This window comes from Ochotona curzoniae, unplaced genomic scaffold (assembly GCF_017591425.1).
Source record: "Ochotona curzoniae isolate NIBS_2020 unplaced genomic scaffold, NIBS_Ocur_1.0 contig_4220, whole genome shotgun sequence".
In the NCBI taxonomy this organism is placed as follows: domain Eukaryota; kingdom Metazoa; phylum Chordata; class Mammalia; order Lagomorpha; family Ochotonidae; genus Ochotona; species Ochotona curzoniae.
The window spans coordinates 256,858-271,202 of NW_024466175.1; the positions used below are offsets into that span (position 1 = coordinate 256,858).

Consider the following 14,345-nt stretch of genomic DNA (forward strand, 5'->3'; position numbering starts at 1 on the left):
CCTCTCTGTATATCCACCTTTCCAATGAAAAAATAATCAAAATAAATCTTTAAAAAAAAAAAAAAAAAACCCCGGCTCGCACACTCTGCTGGTGTTTTTTCACTCGGCGTTGCTTAGCAACCGTCCCACCAAATTATGCACGGAAACAGAGGCACAAGCAAGTCATTTACGGCCACTCAGCAGCCCAGAGAGCGTCGTGCTTTGCAGCCGTCTTGTGCGTGTTCGTAATATTGATGCAACCTTTTTTGCACCAGGCTGGATTTTTCCCAGTTGCAAGTGAAAGCGAGACTCGATCTGCAGTGATGTTTAATCACAGTGATGATTTGATTCTTTTTTTTAATTATGTACTGTCATACTTCCCAATTCAGGGTGATTGATATTTAATGTCGACCTGATTCTCAGTATATGTGATAAGGCATAGAGATTCAAAAGTTAATTTTCGGGACGTCGGCAAATGTGACGGAGACCCATGGAATGCACTTGAATCTGTGCAGTCATGTTGCAAGACTTTAAGTTATTATATAAAACTAATGACTAATTTGCTGCCCTTTAAGTTTTTTTTCTGGTTTATATTCCCTGCCTGTATGCAGATGTCCTCAATTTAGCACAGCGCAAAATACACGTGGACCAGGTTTTAGATAAGTTTATAGGAGGTCGTGTCAGCTCTTCAGCAGATTTGCAAGCTGCTCGTATGTAAAAAGCGTATGAAAGATTACGAGACAATTTCACATCTAAGTCTGTAACACAGATGCTGCAAAGACCCTCAATAGAGATGACAAAATATTTTCTTAAGGTCGGAGCTGTTTCAATCCTGCGTTTAAGCGAAGTAGAAATTCAGTATCTGCGGCGTCTGATTTTCCGAAGTTTCAAAGCCTCAAGTTTTTCAAGGTAAGTGTTCATGATTTAACTTTTTTTGAAAAGATTTACTTCCTCATTTGTGCGTTTAGAGAGACAGAGATCATCGATTCGTTAGCTCTGAACCTCAGGGAGATAATACAATTATCTTAATTAATTTTAAATTAATTTAATTTTAATTAAATTAATTAAATTAATTAATTTTAAATGAATTTTAAATTAATTGTAGTAGGTGCAGCAGCTGCAGACTCCGCTTTGTGTTCAGGTATTTAGTGCAGCAACAGTTTATCCTCCGGCTGAGGTAACGTTGTATCTACACCGCCTGCTGAGGTAACGTTGTATCTACACTGTCAGAAAGGTGTATTTTCCCCAGGCCTTGAAGGGGCTTAGTTTGATTTCGGTTGAGAGTTGGCGAATCCTGTTCCTGTTTTATACATGTATTTATGTGAAGGTTCCAGGTTCCTTTGACCCCAAAACTACGTTCCGTGCCTCATTCGGACTTGGACAATCAGAGATGGCGGCGGCAAAAAATAATAATAATAATAATAATAATAATAATAATCAACCTCAGTGTTTGAAGCCCTGATCCCCCTTCGTCCTGTAAAATAATAATAATAATAATAATAATAATAATAATAAACCTCAGTGTTGGAAGCCCTGATCCCCCTTCGTCCTGTAAAATAATAATAATAATAATAATAATAATAATAATAAACCTCAGTGTTGGAAGCCCTGATCCCCCTTCGTCCTGTAAAATAATAATAATAATAATAATAATAAACCTCAGTGTTGGAAGCCCTGATCCCCCTTCGTCCTGTAAAATAATAATAATAATAATAATAATAATAAACCTCAGTGTTTGAAGCCCTGATCCCCCTTCGTCCTGTAAAATAATAATAATAATAATAATAATAATAATAATAAACCTCAGTGTTGGAAGCCCTGATCCCCCTTCATCCTGTAAAATAATAATAATAATAATAATAATAATAATAATAATAATAAACCTCAGTGTTTGAAGCCCTGATCCCCCTTTGTCCTGTAAAATAATAATAATAATAATAATAATAATAATAATAATAATAATAAACCTCAGTGTTTGAAGCCCTGATCCCCCTTCGTCCTGTGATTAGGAGGACTAAGCCGAGCACCCGGGGTCCCTCGTGTTCATCCACCTCTGCAGTGCAGGTGGCGGCGGCAGAAAAACTCATAAGAAAAAAAGTTGCACAATCAGAGATGGCGGCGGCAGAGGTAAGTTTTTTTTTTTTAACTCATAAGAAAAAAAATTAATAATAATAATAATAATAATAAAGCTTAGTGTTTGAAGCCCTGATCCCTTCACCTGTGCAGTCCGGGCAGCCATTTCTCACCCAGAATGAAAATTAAAAAACTGTGTTGACTATGAACCGTTTTTAGTCTGCGGGGAGCAGATATTTGTCAATTAAAAATTGTAAATAAAAACTGTGTAAGGGTGAGCAGATATTTGTAAATTAAAAAACTGTGTTTTTTTTTAGGCGTCGGCGTCAGATGCCCCTCGCCCGTGGGATTCTCACCCGGCCTACGCACGGTACTGGCGCCATTACCGCCAGGCCGCGGCGTGGGTGCGGAGCCACCGGCGCGCGTACGGCAAGGCGCTGCAGGCCCGCCTCGGCCCCCCGGGGTACTGTGCTGCTGGGCTTCAGCCCCGGGGTGCTTACGCCGAGTACCCTCCCCGGGGTGCTTACGCCGAGTACCCTCCCCAGGGTGCTTACGCCGAGTACCCTCCCCAGGGTGCTTACGCCGAGTACCCTCCCCGGGGTGCTTACGCCGAGTACCCTCCCCAGGGTGCTTACGCCGAGTACCCTCCCCAGGGTGCTTACGCCGAGTACCCTCAGCTCCCTGACCATCGAATGGCCTCGCGGGACTCGCGCTGCAGCGGTGCACGTTGTTGCACGAGGGGCGGGCAGCTTCCCTGCAGCAGCACCAGGCCCCAGTGGGAAGAGCAGCAGGAGGAGGAGGAGGAGGAGGAGGAAGAGCAGGAGGAGGAGGAGGAGGAGGAGGAGGAGGTGGAATGCGACCTGAGCAACATGGAGATCACCGAGGAGCTGCGCCAGTTCTTCGCCACGACGGAGAAGCACCGAGCGGAGCGGCGTGAGTGCTGGGCCCCCCGTGCCTGTTCCCTCTGTCTCCGCCCTCTCGGGTAAAAACTGATTTTTATCAAGATTTATTTTTATTGAGGATCTTCGAACGGAAAAACTATACGTGGATTTCGAAATGTCTTTTTTGTATCATGATAAACTTGTTTTTATCAAGATTTATTTTTACGTGGATTTCAAAATGTCTTTTTTTATCATGATAAACTGATTTTTATCAAGATTTATTTTTACGTGGATTTCAAAATGTCTTTTTTGTATCATGATAAACTGATTTTTATCAAGATTTATTTTTACGTGGATTTCAAAATGTCTTTTTTTATCATGATAAACTGATTTTTATCAAGATTTATTTTACGTGGATTTCAAAACTTTTTTTTTGTATCATGATAAACTGATTTTTATCAAGATTTATTTTCATTGGAAAGGCAGAGATGCACAGAGAGCAGGAGAGACAGAGAGGAAGATCTTCCGGCCGATGATTCGCTCCCCGAGTGAGCGCAACGGCCGGTGCTGCGCCAGGATCCGAAGCCAGGAGCCAGGAGCCTCTTCTGGGTCTCCCACGCGGGTGCAGGGTCCCAGGGTTTTTTTCTCAGAAGTTTCACAAGTCACAAGTTTTACAAGTCAGAAGTTTTTTTACAAGTCACAAGTTTGACAAGTCACAAGTTTGACAAGTCACAGGTTTTAACTCCGTTTGCACTTTGACCTTTTGTCCCCAGGGCGGCAGCAGCAGCTGGACGCGGCCCGGCTGGACGACTACGTGGACGCCGGCCACGACCTCTACTACTCGCGCCGCTCGGCCGAGGCTCCGGCGCAGAGGCCTGGCGAACGGCGCCGGGCTGAGATGGCGCTGCTGTACGGGGAGGCCGCCGCCAGGATCCAGGCCATGGAGGCCGCCGTGCAGCTCGGCTTCGACAAACACTGTGACAGGAGGCGGCCCAAGTACTGGCCGGTCATCCCGCTCAGGTTCTGAATATCCCACCTCCATTTCCAATATCCGTCCCTTCATTTTTAATATCCGTCCCTTCACTTTTAATATCCCGTCCCTTCATTTTCAATATCCCACCCTCCATTTTCAATATCCTACCCTTCATTTTTAATATCCCTCCCTTCATTTTCAATATCCGTCCCTTCATTTCCAATATCCCACCCTCCATTTTCAATATCCGTCCCTTCATTTTCAATATCCGTCCCTCCATTTTCAATATCCCACCCTCCATTTTCAATATCCCACCCTTCATTTTTAATATCCCTCCCTTCATTTTCAATATCCGTCCCTTCATTTTCAATATCCGACCCTTCATTTTGAATATCCCACCCTCCATTTTCAATATCCCACCCTTCATTTTCAATGTCCGTCCCTTCATTTTCAATATCCCTCCCTTCATTTTCAATATCCCTCCCTTCATTTTCAATATCCCACCCTCCATTTTCAATATCCCTCCCTCCATTTTCAATATCCCTCCCTCCATTGTCAATATCCCTCCCTCCATTTTCAATATCCCTCCCTCCATTTGGAATATCCCACCCTCCATTTTCAATATCCCACCCTCCATTTGGAATATCCCTCCCTTCATTTTCAATATCCCACCCTCCATTTTCAATATCCCTCCCTTCATTTTCAATATCCCTCCCTCCATTTTCAATATCCCACCCTCCATTTTCAATATCCCTCCCTTCATTTTCAATATCCCACCCTCCATTTTCAATATCCCTCCCTTCATTTTCAATATCCCTCCCTCCATTTTCAATATCCCTCCCTTCATTTTCAATATCCCTCCCTCCATTTTCAATATCCCTCCCTCCATTTTCAATATCCCACCCTCCATTTTCAATATCCCTCCCTCCATTTTCAATATCCCTCCCTCCATTGTCAATATCCCCCCCTCCATTTTCAATATCCCTCCCTCCATTTCCAATATCCCTCCCTCCATTTGGAATATCCCTCCCTCCATTTTCAATATCCCTCCCTTCATTTTCAATATCCCACCCTCCATTTTTAATATCCCTCCCTTCATTTTTAATATCCGTCCCTCCATTTTCAATATCCCCCCCTCCATTTTCAATATCCCTCCCTCCATTTTCAATATCCCTCCCTTTATTTCCAATATCCCTCCCTTCACTTCGAATCTCCCGCCCCCCGTTCGTCTCTGCCCCGACACGGCCTCACGGAAAAGGCGTCAGACTTTGCACCTAGCGAGGAATCGCTCACGACAGTGTTGTGTTCATTAAAAGTCTCTGCCAGAGACACTGCCTTGTTGCGTTTGCCTTTTGTTTTTTCTAACAAAACTTTATTTATAACATAAGCCATGGGCTAGAATTTCATCTGTAGGTGGCCACCTGCTACTCTGATGGGATGCAAATCGCCCTTTTATATTCTTATAAAGTATTATATTTTATATATTATTAAATATTATATATTAGATCATATTATTTCTATTTCTATTTCTATTATTGGATCTGAGACACAGAGCTGGAACCCGCAAGCCCGGTCACTGTGCTCGGTTTCAGATAAGTGAAGTCCTTGCCGGGTGCGTTGCCTGCTCCTCCTTGGTAAAATGCAAGGTTACTTCCGAAAGTTCACGGGAAGATGGAATTAAAGGACAAGTTTATTTTTTGGTGCCAAAAAAAAAAAAAAAAACTTTTATATTTTTATATTATTTTTATAATATAATATATATATATTTCAAAATGTTTCAAAAATATTTTTTTTGAAATCCACGTGGCCTCGGTAAGTTTTTGCTCCTACCACCCACGTGCTCCATCTCACCTCCGTAAGCCTAATAGGTTTAAATAACAAATTTCCGCGGATTGCAGCAAAAAAAAAAAATAAAAAATAAAGCATTCTGGGTCTCCATCCTGCTAGACGGGGTTTAAATAACAAATTTCCGCGGGTTGCAGAAAAAAAAATAAATAAAAAATAAAGCATTCTGGGTCTCCATTCTGCTAGACAGGGTTTAAATAACAAATTTCCGCGGATTGCAGAAGAAAAATAAAATAAAAAATAAAGCATTCTGGGTCTCCATCCTGCTAAATAGGTTTAAATAACAAATTTCCGCGAATTGCAGAAAAAATAAAATAAAATAAAGCATTCTGGGTCTCCATCCTGCTAAATAGGTTTAAATAACAAATTTCCGCGGATTGCACCAAAAAAATATATATATATATAAAATAAAATAAAGCATTCAGGATAAAAAGGTTCCATTTCTCCATGTGTGAATTCAGAGCACAATAGATGATCATGGAGAATGTTATGCACGGAGCACATTGGCTACAAGAAAGAAGTTTCCGGAAAGAATTCATGAAAGACGTCACTGTTCTCTCATCTGTAGCTCCCTTTTTTTTTTTTTGCTTTGCGTGGGGCGAATGGCCTCCCCCGTGCAAGCCTGTTTTTTTGTTTTTGAAATTGAAAGCTGCATTTTATTCATGACTGAGCATAAATAATTTAGATTTTATTGCTCAGTAAAATGTGATGCATGAATTAGCTCTCCTCTTAATTTTACTTCGATTCTGGCACGCCATTTATATTCATTTTTGCTCGGGTTTTTGCTTGGGTTTTTGCTCGGGTTTTTGCTTGGGTTTTTTTTTGCTTGGGTTTTTGCTTGGGGTTTTGCTTCGGTTTTTGCTTGGGTTTTTGCTTGGGGTTTTGCTTGCTGTGACCATGTAGCATTTTTAATTTTTAGGTCTGGGTCCGCTTTGCGCACCTTAACGTATGAACCCATATACCCTTCCTATTTTTTAAAAAAAATTATTTGATTCATTTAAGTTGAAAACTGGACTTAGAAGAAGAGAGGGAAAGCTTGCATCCTTTGCTTCACTCATCAAATGGCTGCCAGATTTTTATGCTGAAAGGAAGAGGGTTGCATTTGTTTTTTGTTTTTTGTTCCTTTTGCCTTTGCAACTTTGTATAACTATGATTTTTTATGCTGAAAGGAAGAGGGTCCCATTTGTTTTTTGTTGTTGTTCCTTTTGTCTTTGCAGCTTCGTATAACTGTGACTCTCAAAATGCCTCGCACGTTGGATTTTCTTTCTTTTTCTCTTTTTTAAGCTTCCCTGCACTTGTGTCTGTGCACACCCTCAAGTTTCCCAGCGGCCGGAGGAGGGAAATTGGAGAAAAAACAAATAATTTTTTTTTTTTAAACCTTGTTTGCGTTTGCTGGGCCGTCTCATCCTGTGACTGCCATTGTCCCCCCCTTTGCTTTTTTTGGCTTGTTTGTTTTTTGTATTTTTTTTTTATTACATTGCATCATGAGACGCAGTTTTACAGGCACTTGGATCCCCCCCGTCCCTTCCCAAAACCCGCTCCTCCCACCAAGGTGGATTTTTCCATCTTGTTCCATTAGCACCGATCGAATTCAGTTGAGATTTTGTTTTTTTTTCCCTTGCAAAACATAAGAGTGCAGCGTCTCATTGTGCAACAAGTTCATCCGTTCCACGGGGAGGCAGTTTCTGATCTGAACATTAAGCCGAAGACAGTAACAATTTATAACGTAGCAGAATTAGTTGAAATGTTGTTGTGCAAGCAGCACGTTCAAGGAGAGAGGAAAAACAAAGAAAAAAAAGAGTGCAAGTTCTGAACCGCGTCCTACGGCTTCTGCATGGACGTGACAATTATTCTTTGCTAATTATTCTTTGCTTTGCATGACAATTATTATTTGCTTTGCATGACAATTATTATTTGCTAATCATTCTTTGCTTCTCGTGACGATTCTTCTTTGAGAAGCAAAAAGGATGTAAACATGGGGAGGAAAAAAAGAAAAATACGGCAGAAATTGAAAGCAAAGGCACAGGGCACAATGAGGCTGCAAGGAGGAGCCACGTGACCCGCCTGGCAGGCACAGCCTCCTCCCCCGCCCGGCGCAGCCAGAGCTGCAAACGCCCGCCCGGAGTCCGGACGCGAACCCGCGGACCTGCAAACTCCCGCCCGCCCGGGGTCCGGCTCGACCTGCAAACTCCCGCCCGGACCCCGGCCTCGAACCCGCGGACCTGCAAACGCCCGCCCGGACCCCGGCCTCGAACCCGCGGACCTTCAAACGCCCGCCCGGCGCAGCCAGAGCTGCAAACGCCCGCCCGGGGTCCGGATCGCTCGCTCACGTCCCCGTCCCCGGCCTCGAACCCGCGGACCTGCAAACTCCCTGCTGCCGGACTCCAACCATGGGTAAGAGAGAGAGAGAGAGAGAGAGGGATTTTTTTGGTAAATACACGAAAATCTCCATTTTCCTTTGCCGGATTTTTGGGTAAATACGGGAAATGTCTCAATTTTCCTTGCCTGGATTTTTGGGTAAATACGGGAAATGTCTCAATTTTCCTTGCCTGGATTTTTGGGTAAATACGGGAAATCTCTGAATTTTCCTTTGCTGGATTTTTGGGTAAATACGGGAAATAAATCCATTTTCCTTTGTTGGATTTTTGGGTAAATACGGGAAATAAATCCATTTTCCTTCGCTGGATTTTTGGGTAAATACAGGAAATCTCAATTTTCCTTTGCTGGATTTTTTTTTTGGTAAATACGGAAATATCTCGATTTTCCTTTGCTGGATTTTTTCAGTAAATACAGGAAATAAATCCATTTTCCTTTGCTGGATTTTTTTCAGTAAATACAGGAAATGTCTAATTTTCCTTTGCAGGATTTTTGGGTAAATACGGGAAATATCTGAGTTTTCTTTTGCTGGATTTTTTGGTAAATCACGACGACGACGACGGGGTGGTGAACTAGTTTTCTTTATTTGTAATTTTCTGGATTTATTTGATCAACAAGCACCTGTCTCGGCCCAGACGTCTTGCAAGAATTGAACTTGCATGATTTTTTTTAACATATTGCCTGCTCGATACCGCGCCGACGGATTCCATAACGTTGTGTATCGATGCCTAGCGATAAATTTTTAAAAAATTAACTCAAAATTTAAAGAAAAAATAATTCAAAATTTTTAAAAAATTAGTTAAAAATTAAAAATTTTTTTAAATTAATTTAAGAAAGAGGAAGAAATTGACGTTGGGGAATCCCAGTGTGTATAAAATATTCATTAAAAATTTTAAAAACTCATTAAAAATTTAAAAAATCAATTAAAAATAAAAAATTAATTAAAAATTTTAAAATTAATGACAAATTGAAAAAATAATTTAAAAAAAAAGAGGAAAAAGAAATTGACATTGGGGAATCCCAGCGCCTATAAAACTGTATCACATGATACAATGTCACTAACTATAAATTTTTAAAAATTCATTAAAAAATTTTTTTTAATTAATTAAAAATTTAAAAAATTAAGTAAAAATAAAATAAATTTTTAAAAATCTGGTATCACATGAACAATGACCTCAAATGAACAATCTCTCTCTGCAGCCTCAGCCCCCGTGGGTGAGTGTTTATTTTTAATATGCATTTAATTGTCAATGTGTTTATTTTTAATTTTTAAAATTATTTTTAATTTTTAACGAGTCTTCCAAACGGCGCGGCCAATGCAATCCTGTCCTGCTGCCCCCCCGCCTGTGTTTATCCCTCACTTCCTGTCGGCCTTTTTCACTCACTTCCTGTGGGCGCCAAGTTGGGGGAAAAGGCACTTCCTGTGTGTGATTTTCTTCACTTCCGGTTGACGCCATGTTTGGGGCAATGGCACTTCCTGTCTCTGCTTTTCCTCACTTCCTGTGGGCGCCATGTTGGGGGAAAAGGCACTTCCTGTGTGTGATTTTCCTCACTTCCTTTGGGCGCCAGTTTGGGGGAAAAAGCACTTCCTGTCTCTGCTTTTCCTCACGTCCGGTTGGCGCCATGTTGGGGGAAAAGCCACTTCCTGTCTCTGCTTTTTCTTTATTTTTTTATTTATTTGGGTCCACATCGATTTATTAATGAATTTATCTATTTTAGGTTGACATTCATTTATGAATTAATTGGATTTTTTTTTTTCTATCTTAGGTTCGCGTTGATTCATGAATTAAATGGTCAGGTTCACATGAATTTTTAATTAATTCAGGTTCGCATTGATTAATTTTTTAGGTTTACATGCATTGATTATTTAGGTTCACGTTGATTCATAAACGAGTTTATTTTAGGTTCACATTCATTTATAAATGAATTATCTGTTTTAGGTTCACATTAATTTTTACTTGATCCATGATTAAAATTTTTCAGGTTCGCATTGCTTTTAATTAATTAATGAGGGTTCGCGCTGATTAATGAATGAATGAATTGATGGATGAAGGGCCCGGCAACGGTGCGGAAAAAAAGAAAAACCGCTTTATTTTGAAAATCCCTGGGTTTTTTTTTTTGGGAAAAGCCGCTGCGTCGGCACCGAACGAGGTCGGAGGGAAAAAACTTGTTTTTTCTATCTTGCTTTTTGTTGCTTGAGCTCGGACGGAAAAATGAAGGAAAAATTTGTTTTTTTTGGATCTTTTTTGGAAAAGCCGCTGCGTCGGCACCGAATAAACTTGTTTTTTCTTCGTTGCTCTTTGTTGCTTGAGGTCGGAGGGGAAAAACTTGTATTTTCTTTTACAAAAACTCGGTTTTTTCGGGGTCTTTTCTGGAGCGTTGGGTGTTGATTTCTCGTTGTTTCTCGTTGTTTCGCTCCCGGCGCCCAGGCTGCTCCGCGTGCTGCGCCCGCTGCCTCGCCGGGCTCCCGTACGCGTCGCTGGCGGCCACGGCGCTCTGCTTCGCGGGCGTCGCGCTCTTCTGCGGCTGCGGCCACGCCGGGCTGGCGGGCGCGGCGGGCGTGCTGCGGGCGCACTTCGCCGTCGCCGCGGGGACGGACGGGGGGACGGCGGACGGGGACACGGACGGGGACGACGACGACGCGCTCGGGCTCGGGTGAGTGCAGATATGCAAATGCAGAACATTAATATGCAAATGTGATATGTTAATATCATGTAATAAAAGATAATAGAATAATATAAGATCATGTAATATAAGAAAATATAAAATAAGACAATATAATAGAATATGCAAATGTGATATCGTAATATGTAATATCATGATGCATAGAATGTAATATAATGTCATTTAATATAATAAATTAATCTAAGATAATAAAATAATGTCATATAATATATAAAATAATAGAATGTAATATAATATATAAAATAATATAATGTAATATAACAAAATATAAAATAAAATAATGTGATATGATATGATATAAAATAATATAATGTAATATAACATAGTATAAAATATAATAGAATGTAATATAAGAAAATATAAGCTAAGATAATACAATAATATAATGTAATGTAATATAAGAACATATAAAATAATATAAAAAATATAACGTAATATACTATGATATAAAATAATACAGTGTCATCTATAAAATAATGTCATGTAATATAATAATATACTATAATATCATATAATCTAATAAAATAGAATGTAATATAATGTCATAAAATAATATAGTATAATGTAACATATGTAATAGAATATAATCTAATAGAATATAATAAATTAAGAAAATATAATCTAATATAATATAGTAATAGACTAATATCGTACACTAGAATAATATAATATAATAAAATAGAATGAAATAGAATAAAACAAATTATAAAATAATATAATGTGATAGAATGTAATAAAATAGAGTATGAGGCAATATAATAATATAATAAAATATAATATAAAGTAATATAGTGTGATAGATTATGATAGAATGTAATCTATAATCTAAGAAAATATAAAATAATATAATTTAATAAAATGTAATATAAGAAAATATAATGTAATAAAATATAAGAAAATATAATGTAATATAAGAAAAGATAATGTAATATAAGAAAATATAATCTAATAGAATATAAGAAAATATAAAGTAATATAATTTAATAAAATGTAATATAATGTCATATAAATATAATGTAAGAAAATATATTCCTATTAATTTATATTTAATTTATTATCTTTGTCTCTATTTCTATCATTTTTATTTATTGATATCCATCATTATATTTATATTTATTCCTATAATCTTCATATTAACTAATTTAAATAGAATTGTTTATACTAATTCTATTTATGTTAATTTGTGTTGGGAGACGATTATATCGATTATAGAATGCAATAGAATGAAATGGAATTTAATAAAGAATAAATATTCATAACATAATAAAATAATATATTGCCGATATAAGGAACACGGGAACGTGTATCGATCAATACGAGAAATACAAACCTGAATCAATAAATCTGTCAATCAATATATTGGCAGGTATCGATAAATGTCCGAAATCAATAAAACAAAGATATTGTATCTGTAAACACGCATATAATCAATATAAAATCCATATCAATGTAAAATCTATATAAATACATTTTATAAACAAATCAATAGATAATAAACAGCTAAAAAATAAATTTAAAATCTAGAAATTTAAAATCTTTATAAATATATTTTATAAACAGATAAATACATAATAAGCAGATAATTAATAAACAGATAACAAATAAATAGATAATAAACGTGGATATCAATTTGTAAGATTGTTAATTTGAGAAATATTGATTGGTAATTAATTTCTGATATAATAATTTGCACTAATTTGCAATATTAGTTGGTAATTAATTGCTGATGTAATAATTTGTATTAATTTGTCATATTAATTCATAATTAATTTCTGATATATTAATTCTTGACATAATAATTTGTATTAATTAGCAATTAATTTTTGATGTATTAACTCGCGATGTATTAATTACTCATGTGTTAATTTCTGAGACACTAATCAATTTGTAATGTCTTAATTTGTGGCATATTAATTATTAATTCGTTATATATTGATTTGCGATGTATTGAACATAAATTCATTTGTGGCGTGTTAATCATTGATTCGTAATCTATTGATTATTAATTTGTGGCGTGTCGATTTGTATTAATTAGCAATTAATTTGTAATTAGCTTGTGATGTATTAATTAGTCAGATATTAGTTTCTGATTCATTTCTCATCTATGAATTTGTGGCGTGTTAATTACTAATTTGCGATCTTTTAATTGTTCATTAATTTGCGATGTTTTAATTGTTTTGTGACGTGTTCGTCATTAATAAATTTGTAACATATTAATTAATTTGTGGCGTGTCAATTATTGGTTTGTGATGTTTTAATTATTTAATGTGCGACGCATGAATTATTAATCGATTCGTATTGATTGATTTGTGGGGTATTAATTCTTAATTGATTTGTGACGTGTTGATTGATGTGTAATGTGTTAATCATTGATTGATTTGTATTGATTTCTGACATATTGATTTCTGATGTGTTATTGACTGACTTGTGACGTATTGATTTCTGCCGTGTTGATTGATCTGCGTTGTATTGATTGATTAGTATTGATTTGTGACATGATTGATTGATCATTGATTTCTGACGTGATTCATCTGTCCTGTCTTGGTGATTGATTATTGATTGATTTGTGAATTTGATTGATCTGTGATGTCTTGGTGATTGATTGATTGGTATTGATTTCTGATGTGTTATTGACTGACTTGTGACGTATTGATTTCTGACGTGATTGATCTGTGATGTATTGGTTATTGATTGATTTCTGAATTTGATAGATTTGTGATGTCTTGGTGACTGATTATTGATTGATATGTGATGTATTGGTGATTGATTGATTAGCAATTGATCTGTGATGTCTTGGTTATTGGTTGGTTATTGATTGATTTCTGACGTGATTGATCTGTCTGTCTTGGTGATTGACTGATTACTGATTGATCTGTATTGATTTCCGAAGTATTGATCCATTATTGATTGATCTGTGGTGTCTTGGTGATTGACTGATTATCGATTGATCTGTGATGTCTTGGTTATTGGTTGATTATTGATTGATTTCTGACGTGATTGATCTGTCCTGTCCTGGTGACTGACTGATCACTGATCGGTCTGTATTGATCCCCGGCGCGGTGATTGACCCCGGCCCGACCCCGGCGGGGCCCGCAGCGTGCGCCTGGCGCAGCACGTGATCTACGCGGCGGCGTGCGTGTTCTTCCTGTACGGCGTCGTGCTGCTCGCCCAGGGCTTCTACGCCAGCGGCGCCGCCCGCCAGACGCACGGGAGCTTCCGGGCCTCGGGCTGCGGGCGCTGCCTGGGCGCCACGGTGAGGGGCGGGGCCGGGGGCGGGCGGGGCCGGGGGTGGGCGGGGCCAAGGGGAAGGGGGCGGGGCCGGGAGGGGGCCGGGGCCGGAGGGGCGGGGCCAAGGGCGGAAGGGTGGGGCCGGGGCGGGGCAGCAAGTGAGCAGGGCAGGAAATGACCGGGAAAGGACAGGAAGTGGGCGTGGAGGGACAGGAAGTGAGTCGGGAGGTACAGGAAGTGAGCAAAATGGGACAGGAAGTGAGTGGGGAAGGACAGGAAGTGAATGTTGAGGGACAGGAAGTGGG

The 14,345-nt window shown here is 38.7% G+C and overlaps 1 protein-coding gene across 1 annotated transcript; it reads left to right on the forward strand.

The window, feature by feature from the left end:
• The first annotated feature begins 2,091 nt into the window (after positions 1 to 2,091).
• LOC121159467 (gem-associated protein 8-like) lies at positions 2,092 to 3,960 on the forward strand. The gene is made up of 3 exons (XM_040984631.1): positions 2,092 to 2,106; positions 2,370 to 2,985; positions 3,707 to 3,960. The coding sequence occupies exons 1-3, from the start codon at positions 2,092 to 2,094 to the stop codon at positions 3,958 to 3,960; spliced, it is 885 nt and encodes a 294-aa protein (XP_040840565.1).
• Positions 3,961 to 14,345: the final 10,385 nt, after the last annotated feature.